This window comes from Dermochelys coriacea, chromosome 3 (assembly GCF_009764565.3).
Source record: "Dermochelys coriacea isolate rDerCor1 chromosome 3, rDerCor1.pri.v4, whole genome shotgun sequence".
NCBI classification, from domain to species: domain Eukaryota; kingdom Metazoa; phylum Chordata; order Testudines; family Dermochelyidae; genus Dermochelys; species Dermochelys coriacea.
In genome coordinates, this window is record NC_050070.1 from 113,027,098 (window position 1) to 113,047,958 (window position 20,861).

General features: G+C 39.5%; 1 protein-coding gene across 13 annotated transcripts in view; it reads left to right on the top strand.

Moving 5' to 3' along the window:
- The window catches only part of STXBP5 (syntaxin binding protein 5), a 180,108-nt gene that overhangs the window by 61,528 nt on the left and 97,719 nt on the right, over nucleotides 1–20,861 (top strand). For all 13 annotated transcript variants that reach the window (XR_006280024.1, XM_043511155.1, XM_043511154.1 and 10 more), the window contains 3 exons: nucleotides 725–808; nucleotides 19,594–19,717; nucleotides 20,650–20,728. Coding sequence is in view for 12 of the 13 variants with exons in the window: in XM_043511155.1 (XP_043367090.1) it covers nucleotides 725–808; nucleotides 19,594–19,717; nucleotides 20,650–20,728 (287 nt within the window). In the remaining variant the exon portion in view is untranslated. The remainder of the gene's footprint in view (nucleotides 1–724; nucleotides 809–19,593; nucleotides 19,718–20,649; nucleotides 20,729–20,861) is intronic.

A 20,861-nucleotide genomic window follows, 5' to 3' on the forward strand; every position in this document is an offset into this window, starting at 1 on the left:
CAGTCTAACTGCCCACGTCAATAGAGCTGTAAGGCCTAGCGGACAGAGTCACTATGACCTCCCATTTCAGAAAGGCTGTATGGCCTAACAGTCGGATTCAGTAGGGCTGCCCTTTCTCAGGGTTTTATGGCCTAGAAGCCAGAATCCGTGTAGCTGCCCCTTCTGTGGGGCTGCATGGCCTAGTGGCAAGTGTGCTTGCCACCAGGTCAGCGGGGATTCCACCCATAATACTCTGACTCTACTCAGCACCACAACTGGTCTCCCTGAGCTACTTCCTATCCGGTTCCTGATACTAGGGTCCCAGTGCCTCCGTGGGCTCTGGACTCTCGGTCAGGGCAGCTCCCAACCGCTCCGCCACTCCTTGGGCATCCTCTGGAGTCACAGCATCCCTGGCTCCCGCTGTCCGGGACTTCTGCTGTTCCTGGGCTAGAGCTTGAAGCGTGTGTTCTCTCTCTTTGGCGATCTGTGCTGAGTGAGCTGAGCTGCTCCCTTTTCTACCTATCCTCCTGTGGGGTATGGGGTCCTCGGCCCAGAGGGTGAAGTTAACCCTTGCAGTCCCAGTGTGGGGAAAGTGCGCCCCGTCACATGGAGGATTCCTTGTCATGTGTAGGAATAAAGATACAAGAGGGTGTTTCTAATGTTATTGCAGTAACTACTACATAGAACAAGAATTACGGATATTTTAAGTAAGTTTCTTCAATGTTCTTTACTCTGATTATTGCAGCTCCTGATTGGCTACGAGTCTGGAACAGTAGTATTATGGGACCTCAAGTCAAAGAAGGCAGATTACAGATACACACATGATGAGGTAATGACATTATTCTTCAGTTGACTCATTTCCAGTTGTGTTACAATGTTTTTTGTTTATTTTTTCCTATTGTGATTTAGTCATTAAATATTGGCAATGTTTTGTAGGTTTGAAAGATGTTTAGAAGTGACTACTGTATTCCTCATAACTGTTTAATACCTGCGTAAGTGAATCTGTACTGTCTGTTGCAAGCATACCATTTGCTTCTAAACATTTTGCTATATTAAAATCATTTTTTCTAAATAAGACATTTATTATTAAATTGTCTTTTTCTTTTTACTCTTTTTTGCTGTAGTTTGGTAAATACAACTTGTATGTTTAAAATGCTTAATATATTTTCAGTTTCTCTAAATTTCCTACAACAGAAGATTTTTATTGAGAAAAATAGGAAAAAATGCTTATAACCCATAATTCTGTGCAGCTGTGAAAATTTAAATATATAAAAACAATTTACAAATAGTTTATTATAGATATCAATATCTATTTTTATCTAAAAATAAAATCACTGTTAATCAATAGTTAATGGACCAAGTCCAACAAAGATGGCACAAGGGTGTGAAAGCTAAGGCAATTGTACTCAGCCCACAAAGGAGTGTGTTTTTTTCCATTCTCTGCTTGGGTTTGCATCAAGGAGACTGTTTCAATATCCTTTATTTCTTCACAAAAATTAAACCAACGGAATCTTGTGAAGGGAGGTGCTGATTTTGTGCAGTTTAACACCATCCTGGTAATGCTTACTTTTTGGACTGTGCCTCACATTTTCATGTCTGCACAGGACCCATGCATCCCCCATTCAGGAGGATTTGTGACTAGTTTGCACAACCTGGTTGTATAATTTTGACCACCAGAGCCTTCCAACATAGTTTTTACTGATATAAGCAAGCAGTAAGCTGATCCATTGTATGTCTCCTGCCGTACCACGTAAGTGTAAAGCAACAGTCTTGCATCTATCTTGTGTTTAACTAAAAAGAGGAAAGCAGAGGACAAATATTTATAGTTCTCAGATTTTCTTCTCCCAGATTGAGTAGAAGGGCCAGGCTGCAGGTGGAGTGCAGCTACTGCCTGCCTCTCCTGTTATGTCTATATTGCAACTGGGAGGTGTGATTGCTAGCACAGGTAGACATATGTAGGCTAGCTTTGATCTAACTATATCTAGCTTTGAACTAAAGCTAGTTTGAGTAATAATAGCAGTGAAACCACAGCAGCACAGTATGTACCCAGGGTTTGCAGCAAGCAATGCTGTCACATTTCACTGCTATTGTTATTTGAGGTAGCTAGATCTAACTAGGTCAAAGCTAGTTGGGTAAGTCTACACATGCTGCATTCGTACCTCCCAGTTGCAGTGTAGACATGCTCTCAGGCCTACTAGGATGTATCATGGGAATCTAGGGTAGTGCTTCCCCTAAGATGCACTTCTGGTTTGGAGATGGAGTTGGGTCAGGAAACAAATGGAGAAGCAAATCTGTCTTTGTCTATCTCACAGTCCTACTTGGCTGTAGAAAAGTGGGAGGCTCCTTTGAGATACTTTTCAGGTTGGGAAGGAGGCCTGGCCAGATGCAGATAAACAAGCAACCCAAGCTCCCATCTCCCATATAACAGCGCTTCACATATTGTAAACACTACATCAGTCCTGTGAGGGACTGTAGTTGATATTGAAATATTTATCCTATTTTATAGATGAGAAGGAGAAAAATGACTTGCCCTAAATTGGCTGTCATTTAGCAGGGAACTGAGGGGTTCTTTTCTTCCAGTTATGCATTCATATTCCTAGAACACAGACTGCCTCTGCAGCTGCTAGTTAAGCTATTAGTTTAGACTTCTCATGACCTAGTCATGACCATAAAAACCTTAGTATCTTTCAGCTTTCACAAAAGTGGCAATAGATATGTATTTTTAGCCTAGTGCTAGCCATAATAAGGTATAGTCGAATTTACATGTGAATCTAACGTTTACATTCTAACAGCTTACTTCCTCATTTAGAATCAGAGTATATAAATCTGTAGGTATAAAATATATTTCTACTCTTCATATTTTTCATGTAAGAAAATCATGAAATAGAGAGAATTAAAAGTTAAATTTACACTTTCACAATCTTTTGTTTTGTCTCTGTTTTCTGTACTGTGCAATGCCACACAGAGAGGGACAGAAAAAATTGACGACTTTGTATTGAGAGAGCTCAATACATTTCACAATATTCACTATAAAAAGAGTGAAAACGAATTCCTTCCTCTAAAACTTTCCACCAAGGATTTTTCTGTTATTTAAATTAAATCATTTGTCACTTTAGCACGTTATGCTTGTTCAGCTAGTGAACTTTCTGCATTGTTCTCCGTTTCCAGGTCATGTGACTTAGTGATTGACGTGAATTGAGCTCAACTGAGAATCTAGCTTCAAGGCGAGCTATTAGTGATTGACATGCATGTCTGAGTGTATTATAATCATGCCTTTAAGGAGTTACAGGGCCCCACCTAGCTGTGTAATAATTTTTCTCTTGATTCATTGATTTTGGCATATTTTAGGTTTTTTTCTATGCTGAAATTTTTTAATTTTTTTTTTTTTTTTTTTGTAAAATAGTGATTTTGTTTGTTTGTTTGTTCTGTGTACATGTTGTAGCTTGGTACTTCAAACCAAAAAGGTATAATAGAAATAGTATTTTTTTTGTTAATGTAAACTAAAACATTAATAAACTTGCCTATTGTCATAATTCAGTTCAGGGGTTCTCAAGCTTTTTCTTTCTGAGCCCCCTTTCTCTCACCCCCCCCCGTGCCCCCAACAAGCTATAAAATGTTCACCTTTGCTACAACTGTTTTTATGCATATAAAAAGCCAGGGCCAGTGTTAGGGGGTAGCAAGCAGGGCAATTGCCTGAGACCTCGCACCTCAGGGGTCCCCGCAAAGCTAAGTTGCTCAGGCTTCGGCTTCAGCCCCAGGTGTCGGCTCGTGGCACTGGGCTTCGGTCCCATACAGCATGGCTTCAGCTTTTTTTTGCTGGGCCCCTGCAAGACTAACACTGGCCCTGCTTGGCAGACTCCCTGAAACCTGCTCGTGGCCCCCCAGGGGGCCCCGGACCGCTGGTTGAGAACCACTGATCTAGTTAACACTGCAGGCTAAAAATAGTCTGAATGAAGTTACTTATGGGCTGAGAGGACCAGTGTATTAATTGCTTTGGAGAGAAGTGTGATGCAATGAGTGTTTAAGATTTCTCTTCTACCATCAGGAACTTGTAGGAAAGGACCTTTTGTGAGTTAGGGTTGGGAGCAATCTAAATCTGCAGGATAAAAAAAACCAGAAAATCACTGTAGTCTCTAGCCTTTTTTTAGTTTAAATTAAGTGTAAAATATTTCCTAACTCTGCAGACTCTCATTCCAATAACTGTATGCAGACAAGTGTAAATGTCGTAACAGCTGAAGTACTGTAACCAGTATTAGCTTAGATAATAGATTAGATACTGAAGTTCAGTACAGCATTGATAGAAGTGCCCATGTAGTAAAAAGGAAGAACATGGCTTTTAGAGTAGACTGTCTAGCAATGACTTTTTTGGGGAAAATATTTTAAAATGACTGAACAAAAGCATTCTAGATCTTGGATCTACCTCGGCTGGAGGCATGGGAGGTGGTATCTATATGACCTCTTGAGGTCCCTTCCAGCCCTATATTTCTATAATTGTATGTATGCTATATCCTGATGTTTTTAAAATAAGGAGAGTAGTTTGTCTGGGTAGGTTTGGGTCCATCCCAGCAAATATTTCTTCCCCTCAGAAGAGGAAAAATATAACGTAACAATTTGTTAGCTCATTCCTTGTTGTGCAATACTAGTTAGAAAGCTTTTCCTCCATGGACAAGGTGCTTATATGTCATGTTTTCAGGACAGTGATTCCTTCAGCTTATAACTTTGGGTTCAGTATTGCTAGTCAGATTTGTTCTAGATTTGGGGAAGCCTGAATATGCAAAAAAGATTAATTCTGTTTTGCATATTGCATCAACAAATTAGAACAACGTATGTAGAAGTGAATGGTGGAGAGGAAGCTTCTCTTGATTGCTACTGTCAGAGTAAGTTCAATATTGCACTTATATTGGTGTTGTATCTACAGTTTTCTGAATTATTTTTATTGAGCTATTTGAGTGTTTCTTGCCTATGCTTATTTTTTCATTTTTTTTTCAAAACCTCTGTTTTGAAATTAGGTGCTAGAATAGGAAAATATTAACTCAAGCAAATGGCAAGTCATTGAGAGAGTAAATATGGAACCTCACGATGTCATTTTGCTACTATTTTTCAAACCAACCATATGTAACAGCACATATAAATGTGTTCTTGTTTGTGCATTTAGTTAGTATGGCATTGTTTCTAATAAGGTCAATAATATGTTAATGTATGTGGCTGAAACGATTTTTAATTTGACAGTATTGGCTTGTCAGTGTTTATAAGCAGTCTCTTTAAAAAAAAAACATAACTGCACCAAATCTGCTCAGCACACTTTGAAAGTTCATGCAGTATTTTTCATCATGTGTAGATTGTGGGTCATATATGTAACTTATGTTGGTGTTTCTGAGGCTTTTACTTTCAACACCAAAACAATGTTGTTGAAAAGCGCAACTGTTTGTGATATTGGCAGTATTGGGATTTGGTGTTGGATAATAAACCAGCCTGTCCTCCTTTAATAGTGATTGAACAATTAAAATAACTGGTCACACAGGAAGTGTCTTGTATGTTAAACAGATTAAGTTTTTAATGGCTCACGAGTAAAAAGCTGGATAGATTAATTTCTACTCCACAAAATTCCCACATCTTTGCCAAAGAAATTGGTTTCCAAGGTTTGTCAGAATGCCAAACTGTCTGCTTATTATTGAATCATCAGTAGTGTCTCTTTAGTTGAGCTTTTCGCTAAAAATTCTTTTTCTCATGGCAGTGACTGAATAGTCTCCACATTTAACACAATACTGTTCTGAGGTCAACTGAGGGGTTTTTTTGTTGGTTTGTTTTTTTAATGGCAATTTTTGGATAAAATATTAGCTCTCTTTCTGTAGAAAATAAGAACATATTTTAAAATTTTAAAATTGGGCTTTGAGAAGTCTCACTTTCATTTGACTGCTAAAGAATCAGAGCCACCTCAAACTCAAAACTTAACATACATGTACTTTATCACATCTCTGACATATTTCATGTTATAAATGTTACAGTTAGAAAAAAAAGGAATACTTGTGGCACGTTAGAGACTAACAAATAAATTTGTTAGTCTCTAAGGTGCCACAAGTACTCCTTTTCTTTTTGCGAATACAGACTAACACGGCTGCTACTCTGAAACCAGTTAGAAAGAAAGTTATTTTTGTTGATCACTACCTTTTTTGTTGCTAAGATGTCAGTATGCACCATGTACTTGGGAGACAGGCTTGCAGCCTTAAGAATGTATCTGCATATTCTCCATCTGGTGGATCTCTTTATATGTCTGCAAAAGCCTTCAAAGAAATAGGAGGAGGGGAGTAAGAAATTTAAAATGGGAATGGGGTGACTACAGGTATGATCCTGTATGGCCACAATTCAACATGTACTTAGTTAATCACATGTTTATGTACTTTGCTAAATTGGAGTCTATATGAGCAATCTTTAGTCAGAATACCTATTCTGTCAAAGAAATGCAGACTACAGCTCAGTAGTAGACATGAGGAACTATGGGAGCATGGTTCTTTGGGTCTCTTTTGTTTTTTTGCAGTCCACCTGTCTTCCACCAAAACAGCAATATTCATCCTCTCTTTTTCTTAAAACTCCATTAGAATAGTTGCTATCCCGCTTATACCCATTTTGGAGCAGTTGTGGTTGCAGTGATAGCATATCAGTATTTCACTTTGACTCTGCACTTAAAGATGAATGACTGGTTTCCAGACAGAGACCTGCTTTTGAAGTTGTATTATATGCTGAGACACTGCCCAAGCACCCATAAGAGCGCCAATAATGGATATGAGGAGCATAACCTCTGTTTTAAGGGAGCGTACTGTAAAAGACAGAGAATATTTTCCTTTTTTAGGCCGTCTTATGACAAGTGTCTCCAGCACATTAAGGAGGCAGAAACCTATTTTGGCTGAGTGATGTCACTAACGTGGCCCTCAGCTATGCCCCAAGACTGGAATTTGGCCTACAGCCAAAGGTTAGTGAATACCAGTGGGTGCTAGACCTTGAATAACACTAAGTGTATTGTTAACATTATCGGCAGATAACCTATGGACCCTGAAGGAGAGTGGACTAAATTAGCCTTTCTCTTAGAGATCATTATTATCCCCTCAGCTCTAGATAGTAATTCATAATTGAGTCAATTCCTGGAAAATCTTGCTTCTAAATACAGTCTTGGGCTGTATTTCAGTTTCTAATGCTGAATATATGACACTTTTTCCATGAACTCTGCATTCACTTGATGAAAATAGTCTTTGAATGATAATGCTTTGCACTTCCAAAGCACCTTCCACCTGAGTCTGAGTTTCATAAATATTATTGAATTAGGCTTCCTTGACCCCATGTAGCAACTAGGTAATGTTATTCACTATTTATATATCAGGAAACTGAAACTGAGATGTGACACCGGAAGAGCTGCATTCAAGGAGGGAATAGAATCCTCTATCATGACTCTCAGACCTGTGCAATAACTGTAAGAATATTGCAGTTTACTGTACTTTAAACTTTGAAAGAGTGACTAAGGCTTTGTCTATGCTACAGAGTTTTGTTGAAAAGTTATGCTGCTTTAATTAAACTGCTGTTGCATGTCCACACTATGCTCCTGATATCAGCAGAGTGAATCCACACTAGCAGCTCTTGCATCAACACAAAGCAGTGCACTGTGAGTAGCTATCCCACTGTGCAACTGTGTTTGGGAAGGGTTTGCAATGTCTCATGGAGCAGGTACAGTCACATGATTCAGGTTTCTCAATCCCATCATTCCATGAGCATCCGAATAGATTGTCAGCTGCTTTTCAACTGAAGTTGGGTGGAGGGAGGCAGGGAGTGTATGGGGTCAGGGGAGTAGGGAGTGTGTGGGGGCGGGGGACTAGAGACAGAAACAATGTGAAGACATTCCCTCCTGTACGGCTCAGCAGTCTCCCCCTCCTCTCCCTGTGCAGCAGCAGCAGCCTGCTCTGCCTGCCAGTAGTTTTGTTTTGATTCCCTCTGAGATCTCCCACAGCCTCCTCAATTTCTGGGAGCGGCATCCTCAGCAGCTCTGTGAACTCTCCACGCTAAGGAATGTCAAAGCTTCCCAGAGCTTTGAAAGGAGAGGGACTCATGCCTACATAGTTAAATGCAGGGCAGCCGAGTTCATCAGCCAACGCCTCCCTTCCTGGCTCTGCACAGCACAGCAGTCCTCCCTGTCCCACCCACCCCCACAGCAGCAGCCGCCGCCGCCGCCTGCCTGCTGCTGTTTCTAGTGCGGGGAAGAGCAGGAGGATTCCACTTTGATTTGCTCTTTGCTGCCAGATTCTCAGCTGTCAGAACTCCCCAGAGCTTTGAAAGGGGAGCGGTGCATGCCTGCAGGACAGTTGAGTTCAAAACAGTGAGCAGAGCGGTCACGGTGGGCATCGTGGGATAGTGGGGGATACCAGTTCTGGCAATAAAACAAATGGAAATGTCTACAACGACGTTTTGTTGCTTTAACTTTGCCACCAAAAGCTTTATGCCCCTCATTGAGGTGTTTTTATTTTGTTGGCTAAACAGCAGAGTTTGACCACCAAAAGTTACTTCTGTAGTGTGTACACCTACACTGTTTTGTCAGCAAAAGCTGCCTTTTGCAGCCAAAACTGTGTAGTGTAGACAAGGCTTAAGCATTCCAATCGACAGTGAGAAGTAGAGAACAGAATACTTAGCATTTAGAACACTAAGTTTGTCCTAATAATTTGAAAGTAATCATTGAGCAAAATTGTTTAGGGGATGTTAAGTCAGTTATTCCAGTTTTTATTTTGGAGGCAGTGACGATGATTGCGCAGGTTTCTGCAGGCTGAAATGAAATAAGATTTTATGGATTCTTTTCATTTTTAACAGCAAAGATGCATGAAATCTTCCAATCTTTGCAAGATGTAAAATCTTTTTACATTTTAACTACAGTCATGGACACCTTGAATTAAACCTGTTTTCCAGGGAATTTCTTTTCTTTGCAATGAAGTCTGTAGAATGACACTCAATGTGTGTTTAAAAAAACTGCTCCCTTCATGCAAGACAAGTTGGATTTTAAAATTGTAGTATGCTTTATAGTCAGAATAGTGCATGATCCATCGTTTCTTTGACAGAGAATCATCTGAAAGAATATAAAATCTAGCATTCATATTTAACAGAGCTAGGGAAAAAACAGTTTGTTTGGAATGTGATAGCTATAATGTTAGAGACCTGTGGTTATAAATTAACTTTTTAGAGCTGCTACTCTGAAACCTTTTTAGAGTAGTTATTTATAATGCCTATCAAACCATCCTGTGCAATTTTTTTATCATTGTCTTGCAAGATGTTTATGCACAGTGAAATGATAGAATGGAAAATGAGAGCTTTCTTTGTGTCTCCTTTGTGAGTTTCTTTGTATTTAAGGCTCTGAAGTTCAAATATAGCTATTGTAATTAAAAAGCATTTTCATGCCTTATTCACAATTAAAAAAGAATTAATTTTATGCTGTAAACATTCATTTTCTGCTGTTTTGTGTACATGAAAAACAATAAAACAAAGACATTACTGCATGATTTTTTAACTGCTTTTTAAATAAATGTTTGGAAATGTTGTAACTTTGTCATTTTAAAATTGTCAGGTTTTAAATGAAAAAATATTTTGCCTGCTCTGTTTTAAACTAAACTTTATTACTATTTTTAGGCTCAGTCTTCTGATAAGTGGGTAAACATCAGAGCTTATCCCTGAGCTTTATAGAGGATATACCAAAATAGCCGAAGAGGTTGCCATTTAGTCAACAAAGTAGCTACCAAGCAATTTATTTATGACAAAAGAATGGATACAGATAGGAACCTTTCCCCCTGCCATTCTCTCATATGTACATAATAATGAAAATGGTATTTTTAGAAAGGTCAGAAATGCCTGTAAGTTAGCCATACAAAATGAGCTAAGAAGTAATCTATTTCTACCAAAGACAATGGAAGATTAGAGTATGGGACAGTGTTATCAATTTGTTGTACAATTCTTTATTATGCACTTGGTACCTAGATGTCACATTGAGTGGTGCATTAGAAATACGTCGACAGGATACTATTGGATTTTAAATGCTTTCAGATACTGTTTACATTTTTATCAATAGGAATTAATGGTGTTATTCCATCCCATCTCTCTTCCTCATCATGGCATTTCTCTTTCCTTCTCATACTACTTTAGAAAATTAGTGAAGGGAAAGGGCTCTGGGTTCACTCTTTTGAACTAGTTCCCAAGCTGTGCTCAGTTTATACATTCTTGCAAGATCATAGAAATAGGGAAACAATGCTCTTTACCACCCAGGAACAGCAGAAAATACTATTTTACACCATATGGGGAGAAGGGTTCTCATATACATAGAATTATAGAAATGTAGGACTGGAAGGGACCTCAAGAGGTCTTCTAGTCCAGTTCCTTGAATTAAGGCAGGACTAAGTATTCTCTAGACCATACCTGGCAAGTGTCTTTGATTTGTGAAGTCTGAACAGCACTCTAAAAACAGGCTAAGGCAAGCATTGCTAATTTTAAAAAGGCTAAATTTCCTAAACCAGATCTTCCCAGTAGTGTTGTAAGTGCTACTTAATTGCACAGAAGAGTTAATCATCAAGGTCAAATAGAAAGGGGTGAGGCTAGTTTCTGTGGGATGTGAAGAGATGAGAGGGATCTTGTAGAATGGGGACAGAAGTTTGTGGCCTGAAATATTGCGGAAGAACAGAGGGAAATATAGGGTGGCAAACTCCTAGCTGAGAGAGGAGGTGAGAAGGAAGCTAAGGAACTGGCATCAGGGCAAGAATGGAGATGGTGAAATGAAGAAAAGAGGACAGGATGGATATGAGGTAGAGAGAGAGAGAGGAGAGAGAGAGAGAAATGGGGAAGGAAAGAGAACCTTTCTGAAGCACAAAGCTACTCGGAGTCTGTTTCCACCTAATGCCCAATGCTGGGCTGTGTTTATATCAAAATTGATTCATGAATACTTGTTGAAACAGAATAACTTTAATCATACTATTTTAATTTTGTTCAGTCCCCAGTTTTTCTCCCAAAATAATAGTGTGAGCCTTGCCTTAAAACAGATTTGAGTTTTCTGCTTTCTTACACATTCATATAAGAATTAGTACCCTACTCTATTTAGTTGGGGATTGGTCCTACTCTATTTAGGTGGGGATAGGTGCTGCTTTGAGCAGGGGGTTGGACTAGATGACCTCCTGAGGTCCCTTCCAACCCTGAGATTCTATGATACTCTGTTGTACAGAATCAAAGTGGATCACTCTTTGGTAAGAGCAGGTATGGGTAAAATAGGAGCTTCTACTGAAAAATGTTCATTTATAAAGATAGCGAATGACATTTCTACATGCTGTTTTAAAAATTTATATATATATATAATATTACTTACAAAAATTCATAAAGACGATTATTTAGATTGCAAATTGAAGCATTCAAAAGTGAGTGCCAGATTTAGTCACCCTGCCATCTTAACTCTCTCTCTCTTTTGTGAGGCCATTCTGTGCACAGAATGAGTCATGAGCTTGGGGAAACTGGTGGAGGGGGAGAAATAGTACATGCTCCTGTAATTAAAGGTTGTTTCATACTGCACATACACAAGGGATCAGAATTAAGATTGCACTGCCCACCGTAAATGTGGCATTTTCTAACTTCTTAAGTGGGTGACTTGGCAATCTAAATTAACATGCATAGAGTTCAAAGCCAGAAGGGACCACTAGGTCAACTACTCTAACGTGTCTATCACCGACCCTTAAATTTTACCTAGTTACCTTGTATGGAGCCCAATAACTTGTATTTGGCTAAAACATATCTTCCAGAAGGCCATCCAGTCTTGATTTGAAGACATCAAGAGATGGAACATCTACCATTCCCCTTGGTAGTTTGTGCAAACGGTTACACAATCATAAAATGTATATTTTATGTCCAATTTGAATTTATCTGGCTTCAGCTTCCAGCCATTGGTTCTTGTTATGCCTTTTTCCACTAAATTAAAGAGCACTTTAATACCTGTTTTTTGTCCTCCTGAATATACTTATGCTGTAATCAAGTTACCTCTGATTCTTCTTTTCAGTAAACTAAACAGATTGGAAGAGAGCCACAATAGAACTCAAACTCCCATCCTTTTTAAATTGTGGACACCAGAATTTGTATGCAATTTGTCTATCTCACAAGTGCCTTATACTTACTTCTCCCCTACTTATACATCCAAGCATTGCATTAGCCCTTTTAGCATCACACTTGGAGTTCATGTTGAGTTGCTTGTCCACTGACACCTTAATCCTTTTCCTAGTTGCTGCTTTCAGGATATACTCTCCCATTTTGTAGATATGGCTTGCATTTCTTGTTCCTAGATGTATAATTTTGCATTTGTATATAGTAAAACATATTTTGTTTGCATGGGCCCAGCTTAACAAGGTATTCCGAGTGCTCTGCATGACTGCCCTGTTCTCATAATTATTTATCATCTGCCAATTCTGTGACATATGCAAATCTTATCAGCAATGAGTTTATATTTACTTCCAGATTATGGATAAAAATGTTGAACAGCATCGGGTTTAGTACTTTAGAACCCCACTAGAAACATCTCCATTTGATTATGGTTCCCTACTGATGACTACTTTCTGAGCTTTCAGTTAGTCAGTTCTTAATCAATTTGTCTGCTAATTTTTTATCAGAATGTCACATGGTATAAAGTCAATGCCTTACACTTAGACTTTTGGATCACATATATGGCGTTATCTTGGTCATCCAAACTTGTAATCTTATCAAAGAATAAAATCAGGTTTGTTTGAAAAGACTTTTTTCTATAAAAACATGTTTACTAGTAGTATTATATTCCTATCCTTTCATTCTTTATCAGTTGAATCCCATATCAAGTTTTCCTTGTATTTTCCCCAGGATTGATGTCAGGCTAACCAGTGTTGCCTGAGTTATCCTGTTTGCCCTTTTCCTACAGTCTTCTCTAATTTCTCCAGTTGCCAAGACTTGTTAAAAATGAACATCAATAGAGATCTACTGAGCCAGCTCTTTTAGGACTCCTGGGTGCAGATTCGCCAGATCTGCTGCCTTAAAACTGTTTGTCCCTAGTAGATAACTACGAGTGATGGTCCCTGTTGTATTTCATGTGTCCACAGCCAGTGAATTTGAAAGTAGTAGTGTCTGTTGGTCCGCACATGTGCCCTTGCTTCACCTCATGGTTCATTCAAGGTGATAATGGGATGGGCTGACAGCATCTCCAGTTCCTTGTCGCTGCCGCATGATCAGAGTTGGAACTACTAGTGTCTTCCGTCTCTGATGCACTTGGAAAAATGTTTAGAATTTTATATAGTTCGTTTTTCTTCTAGTCTTTACTGTTTTTTATGTAGTTTTAGCTTTTAATAATTGTTTCAGTAGAACTGAGACTTTGGGGGAATCCGTTTATTGGTTCCATTGCATGTGCATAAACATGGTAGTAAGTCTTCCTCCAAGCCGAAGAAGGACAATGCACCTTCCGCAAGTTCCAGCCACGGATGCACAAGCATGACAAGAAACCATGCAGACCAGTGAATCCTCCAGTATAGAGCTGCACACACCATCAATGTCTGCCTCCCTTAAACCAAGGGATCCATTAGTTCTGGGGCAGTCTTCCATTCTGGTGCCGGTTCTGGCTATGGAACAAGTACCATTAATGCCAGGCAGATTAGAGAAATCACTGGAGTCATGTGAACAGTTAAGCTTAGGAGAACTGAGATCTCCGTGCCTTCTTCTGCCATCCACATCTAGGAAGATCTGATTGCCTATCCAGGACCTACCACAGTGAAGTCATACTTCAACTCATCCTATGATTTACACATTCCCACCGGCTCCGATGGTACAGCCACTGGAACTGTAATCTGAATTATCTGAGGATTCCAAGGGAGTATAAGGGCTGCCTATTCCCTACTGCTGCTTTGGGTATCCAAAGGGACCACCAGAGTACCCTCCTGTCCAGCAGCAGGGAAGTCACTGATTTCCCATACCATGGAGCCCTCTACAGCATCTGCTGGATCCGTCCTACTGGCCCTATTGGGGATCCTGGCCTCACTACCCACCCTCGGAACCCCCCCATTCAGCAAGGGAGACTTTGCCACTATCCCCGCTTAGGGTGTCCTCGAACAGGTGCTCCGAACCAGTTATAGAGGATGAACTACTCAGTCTGAGTCACTGTTTGAGCTGGTTGGAGAATGGCATCATTGATCGGTAGAGGTAGTGAGGAATAAAGGATGTCCTCTCCAGATGCTGCAGTGACTTTGGCTTCCCTTTCATCTGCAGATGACTTTCGGCAGTTCCAAAAACTTCTGCAAAGGATGGCAGACAACCTTCATGTTCCACTGGAGGAAGTACAAGATAAACAGCATCAGCTCCTGGGCATCCTTCGTTCCTTGATATTGAGCAGGGTTGCTCTATTGATCAACTATGCCCATCTCCAAGCAGCTCAAACAGTGACTCGGACTAGATGGTTCATCTTCCATAACTGGTTTGTAGCAGTTTGCCATACCCATGCCACTTGCATATCTACCCCCAAGGGGGCAGAGAAGAGGTACTACATACCGGCTAAGAGGTGTGAGTTTCTTTCCTCACACCCCCACCCAATTCCTTGGTGGTGCAAGCAGCAACGGAATGGTTCAGATAGCATCATCTGCACTCCCTCCGCACATAAGGAGGGCAAATGCATAGACCTGCTGGGACACAAGGTCTTCTCGTCGGCTAATCTCCAATTTTGAACTACCAAGCCTTGTAAATAAAATTAAAATAAACACGGCTTTATTAACTATGGCGAATTGGGGAACTTTACTGAAAAAACTGCTGCCAAGATGGATCCTGTTTCCAGTTTATCCTGGAGGAGGGTAAGCTGTTGGCAAGGACAGCACTTCAGTCTGCTGTAGATACGGTGGATACGTCTTCACATTTTATGGCTACAGATATTGTCACACAGAGGGAATCGTGGCTTCACTCATCCAGTTTCCCCAGGGAGGTGCAAAATACCATAGAGGACCTCCTATTTGATGAGTTGCACCTGATTAATCAGAAGATAGATGATTCCCTCCACTCCCTCAAGGATTCCAGAGCCACACTTGGAATTCTGATTACCTATACAGCTGCACCCAAGTGGAAATTTTACCACCTGCCACCTACACAACAGTTCAGGACTCCTCAGTTCTTCCACCAAAGACCATGTGAACCACCTCACAAGCACTAAAAGACCCAACGGTCCTTCCCTCCTTGCCCTCCTTCGCAGCCTTTGTCATCACATGTTCAAACCTCTCAAAACTATTTCTGAGTGCCACTAGAGAGCAGTCAACCACTGTTCCTACTGTCCCTTCAGGGACTATCTAGAACTCTTTTTTTTTTTTTTTTTTTTTTTTTTTTTTTTTTTTTAAAGCCAGCTTAGAGAGCAAAATAATGGACAAGTGGGTCCTGGATGTCATCTGCTATGAATATACAATCAAGTTCATCACACTACCTCATCCACATCCCCCTCCTCAATCCTCCTTCAGGGACCACTCTGACATCCTTGCCCTTACCACAAAGGGAGCGATAGAGTATGTTCCTCTGAACTATCAAGGCAAAGGGTTCTATTCAACTTATTTCCTGGTATCCAAGAAGAAGGGCAGATGGAGACTAGTCCTGGATCTCTGTCTCCTCAACTCTTTCCAAGGGTGGGTGAACTTGGGGCCATGATGGCAGACACCCTTTTCACCATGTTCCATAAGGACAAAGTCTCCCTGCACCTACATCCCAAGTTTCTACTAAAGGTAATATCCCAGTTTCATCATGAATTTGCTTTAGTGCCTGTCTATAGTACATAGTTGTTCTCTATCTGAAACCAGTGTAGCTGGCTTCTGTGTCTTCCCCCATGCAGCTTTTGATGCATAGAAATGCTTCAGTGGTGGTGGTTGGGGAGTGGCTGAACTGTCTGTCTGTAGTCATCTGTCTAGCTATCCCCAGCTGGCATTTAGTTCCTAGTGAACTTTCACTAACAGGCTGAAGTTAAAGCAGGCTTTAACCTGGTTTGAGACAGAAAATCAGGTGACTGTATCTGGTGGTTGGTTATCAGCTTCTCCTGCTCTTCCCCGGGTGGCTGTGTGAAGGAAGCCGTCCTTTTGTAGGTGCTCCCTAGGCACATGCAAAGCCAGTTAGAGTATGTTTACACTACAGTGGAGAGTGAGCCTCCAAGCCCAGGGGTTCAAGCTAGCACACTAAAAATACCCATAGTGTGGACATTGGAACTTGGACTGCAGCTCAGGCTCTCAGGTCTAGGGAATTGGGTGGGTTTGCTCAGCCTGCTTCTGGCTCATAGCAGAGTTACCAGGTGAGGCTATCGAAGGAGTAGTGGGAGGCAGTTGGGGAGGTTGCACCCTCTCTCTTCACCTACCACAGTAGGATTGATTCAAACCCTTAATTTTAAAAGTTGTGGTGCTTGACTCAGGAAACACATTTTTAATTCATAATTAAATATACATTTGCTTTACAAAGTATGGTCACCATTCAGGTGCCATGTGTTGCATGCCACTGGACTAAGTTTTGCAGTTGCAAAATTTCCAATACGTTACAGCTGTAGACTAAATAACATCATATTCCACTGAAAAGGCCTCTAATGTATAACTGCAACTTATGCCTAGATGCTATGGTGACTGGTGCCTTTAAAAATATAAAATAGGTTGAAATTGTCAGGGTTCCCTCCCCACTCTGAACTCTAGGGTACAGATGTGGGGACCCTCATGAAAGAAATAAGCATAAGCTTATTTCTACCAGCTTAGGTTAAAAACTCTCCAGGCACAAATTCTCCCTCATACCTTGGGTTTAAGTAATGCTGCCACCACCAAGTAATTTAACAAAGAACTAGGAAAAGGACCACTTGGAGTTCCTCTTCCCCCAGCAGTCCCCCAAACCCTTACCCCCCCCCCTTTCCTGGGGAGGCTTGAGAATAATATCCTAACCAATTGGTTACAAAATGATCAAAGACCCAAACCCCCGGGTCTTGGAAAATGGAAAAATCAGTCAGGTTCTTAAAAGAAGGATTTTATTTAAAAAAAAAAAACTAAAAAAAAAGGTAAAAATCATCTCTGTAAAATCAGGATGGAAAATACTTTACAGGGTATTCAGATTCAAAACACAGAGGATTTCCCTCTGGGCAAAACCTTAAAGTTACAGAAAACAGGAATAAACCTCCCTCTTAGCACAGGGAAAATTCACAAGAAAAAACAAAGATAAACTAATCTGCCTTGCCTGGCTTACCTATACTGGTTGCAATAGTGGAGACTTGGATTGGAATGGGTTGGAGAAGATGGATTTCTGTCTGGCCTCTCTCAGTCCCAAGAGAGAGAACACACACAAACAAAGAGCACAAGAAATACCTTCTCCTTCCCCCTCGCCCTCTAAGATTTGAAAGTATCTTCTTTCCCCATAGGTCCTGTTGGTCAGGTGCTAACCCGGTTATCTGAGCTTCTTAACCCCTTACGGGTAAGGAGGAATTCTAGGCTACCCTTAGCTGTATGGTTATGACAGAAACCTACTCACAATTTTCTTACCAAAAATACTCCAACTTTCTAAAACCCCGCTGGAAACGCACTGAAGTTTTAAAGCCTGCTAGAGAATTGTGATATAAATCAACTGAAGAGCTATACATTTTTTTGTGTTGTGCAAGTGTGTTGGTGAGTTTATAATTTTAGTATGTTTCAGAGTAGCAGCCGTGTTAGTCTGTATTCGCAAAAAAGAAAAGGAGTACTTGTGGCACCTTAGAGACTAACAAATTTATTTGAGCATAAGCTTTCGTGAGCTATAGCTCACTTCATCAGATGCATATAATTTTAGTATATTTTTTTAACATCAAAGCAGCCATAAAGAATTTTGCTATAGTCTGTTTAGACTGCAGCTGATCCTCTGTCATAAATGTCACTTCAGATTTTCATTTCTGTTACAAAAGATTTGGACTAACAATGCTAGTATAAAAATGGCATTAGCAGTCCAGAATGATGTATATAGTGACCCAGGTGGTGATGAATGTTGGTCTGGTACATCAGGGCAATTCCCAGTTTTCAGTTAACTAGGTTTTATGCTGTTTGCAGTTTTGTTGTTCCAGTGAAGCTCTTTATGATGTTAATTGACCACTAGGAGCCAGAAGTGTGACTGTATGTTATAATTCTAATTGGCCTGGCAATATCGAGTAATAAGCAGTATCCAAACACGCTAGCAGTTTGATCACACTTAGATCCTAAAAGGTTATTCCACAAATAATTTTAGGCTCTTGATTTTGTTGCTCAAACTTCAAAGATTGTGGATTGTATAACCGTATAATACGAGGCGGTATAATACAGACTAGCATAGCCTGTAAAGAGAAAAATACTGGGTGTAAATTTTTCAGAATGTGTTGAATTATTTTAAAGGAATGTAAAACTGCCTTTTCTCAAGGTTTGATACAACTCTAGTATACTGGTGTGCCTAACTCCATATCTAATAACCATTTGATACACACCCTTCAATAGCTGAAGGTCTCATTATCATCTAAGTAACCAATAAGTTTCTGAAAACTATATTTAAAAAATTGCCTTGTAATGTGTGATTTGAATATATCTAATAGAAACTGTTGCACAGGTGTTAATGTTCAAAAAATACAGCTTGTAACAGTACCAGGCATTATCTGCCAAATGTTTACTTGAAAAGGGAGATTGAGTCTCTTCAGACTTATTATTGTAGAATAGAATTTTCTTTAATTTTATGCAAACACTAATACTGCATAAAGATAATATTTTTTCTTATCAAAACTTTTTGACATATAAACAATGTTAAGTTTCAGAGTAGCAGCCGTGTTAGTCTGTATTTGCAAAAAGAAAAGGAGTACTTGTGGCACCTTAGAGACTAACAAATTTATTTGAGCATAAGCTTTCGTGAGCTACAGCTCACTTCATCGGATGCATCTGACGTAGCTCACGAAAGCTTATGCTCAAATTTTAGTCTCTAAGGTGCCACAAGTACTCCTTTTCTTTTTATAAACAATGTTGTAATCTATTAAAAGGAGAAACGGCTCAAAGAAATACTGAATTGTAACAGAAAAATTAAACATGGATAATTCATATTTGTTTTGGTATTTCATGGCTTAGTACTTTAACACTAAAATTTGGTGATTGTGTGATCTTCTTTAAGAAGGGGGGAATTGAGACCACACTACGGCTTGGTGTACACTTTAGAGTTAGGTTGACATAAGGCAGTTTATGTCAACCTAACTCTGTCAGCATCTACACTACAATGTAGCTCCCGTCAATATAAGTTACCCACTATGCTGACCTAATAACCATCTCCACGGGAGGTGTAGCGCTTAGGTTGATGTAGTTAGGTTGATGCAGTGTCCAGGTAGACACTGTGTTGCTTACATTGCCTATTGCTATTTTTGTCAGCCCCCCATAATGTCCTACTTAAGTCAGTGCAAATGCTCCTGGTGAGGACATGCATCACTGGCAGAAAGAGTGTAGTGTGGACATGAACAGCCAATTTAATTACTGCAATGGCTGTAGGTCGACCTAATTTAAGTCAACTTAATTTTGTAATGTAGACATGCCCTAAGTTGCTGGTTTTCTGCTGAAAACTCTAAATTCTTCCTTTTATTTCTTTACACAGGCTATTCACTCTGTTGCTTGGCACCATGAAGGAAAACAGTTCATTTGTAGCCATTCAGATGGCACCTTGACCATATGGAATATAAAATCCCCTGCCAAGCCACTTCAGACAATCACTCCACATGGTAAGAAAAGAATGAATACACACAGGGTCTGGCAGTTCTTACACTGGAAATATGTCATTAAACATTTCTATAAAATCTTGTTTTATTTAATTCCAGAGCTTAAAAACTACTCCCCTAGCAAAAGGAGTTTTTTCCTAGGTGTATGATGATAACTTCTGCAAAATCCAAGCTGTTTACAAAAAAAAAAAAGTCTCAAGCCCATATGAAAATAAACTTCTGAATGTGAATAATGTAAATCAGTGCCTTCCTAAGTCTGCAGAAACATCTCGAGTGCATTTCTTGGAAATTGCTACACAGATGAATGAACGTAAAGTTTGCGTTGTACTTAATGTTGCGTCCATGTATTGTTTAAAATATTTCTGTGGATAAGCGAGTATCTGTGTGTATAATTGCACACACTGTGTGAATTCTTGGAAAATCAAAATTGTGCTATGCAATTCTAGAATTTTAAAGCAAATATGCCCATTACCAAACTAGTAGCCTAATGAAAGGTATATTGAATGTTTAAATAAATAAAATAGTTTGCATTGCTATTTTGTAGGAAATCAAGATATAAGTGTGGTTCTTCTCTGGGAATAGGTTATGTAAAAATGGCAATTTTAGTCACCAAATCCGCTCACTTTGTTTATTCCAATGTCTATTTTAATCGGTTTTTAGAATAGAACTACATTATAGGGGAAAACTTTTTTTGGTTTCTGCCATATTGCTTTTTGAAGGCTGTCCCAAACAAACATTCCATGTTTACATGATGAGTGTCAATATTAATTGTACTTTTGCATTATATTGAGGTATAAAATACAGTATGTGACAATGTAATAATTTGTGTGCATATTTTAATTTGTAATTTATTTAAAAGAATAATTTTATAAGATTTCAGCACATTAGATTTTTTTTTTGACGTTTAATATATGAAAAAATATATATATTTTTAGGAAAGCAGCTAAAAGATGGGAAGAAGCCAGAACCTTGCAAACCTATCCTAAAAGTGGAATACAAAACAGCTAGAGCTGGGTAAGACTTTGCTTATAAGTCAGTTGTCTCTTAACACTATATTTGTAGTCTTTGAGAATGTCCTTTGTATCTTCTCATTTGTGGGATATGTACCCAGTGTCACTGAGCTTGGGAACCTCTGGAATGCAGTAGT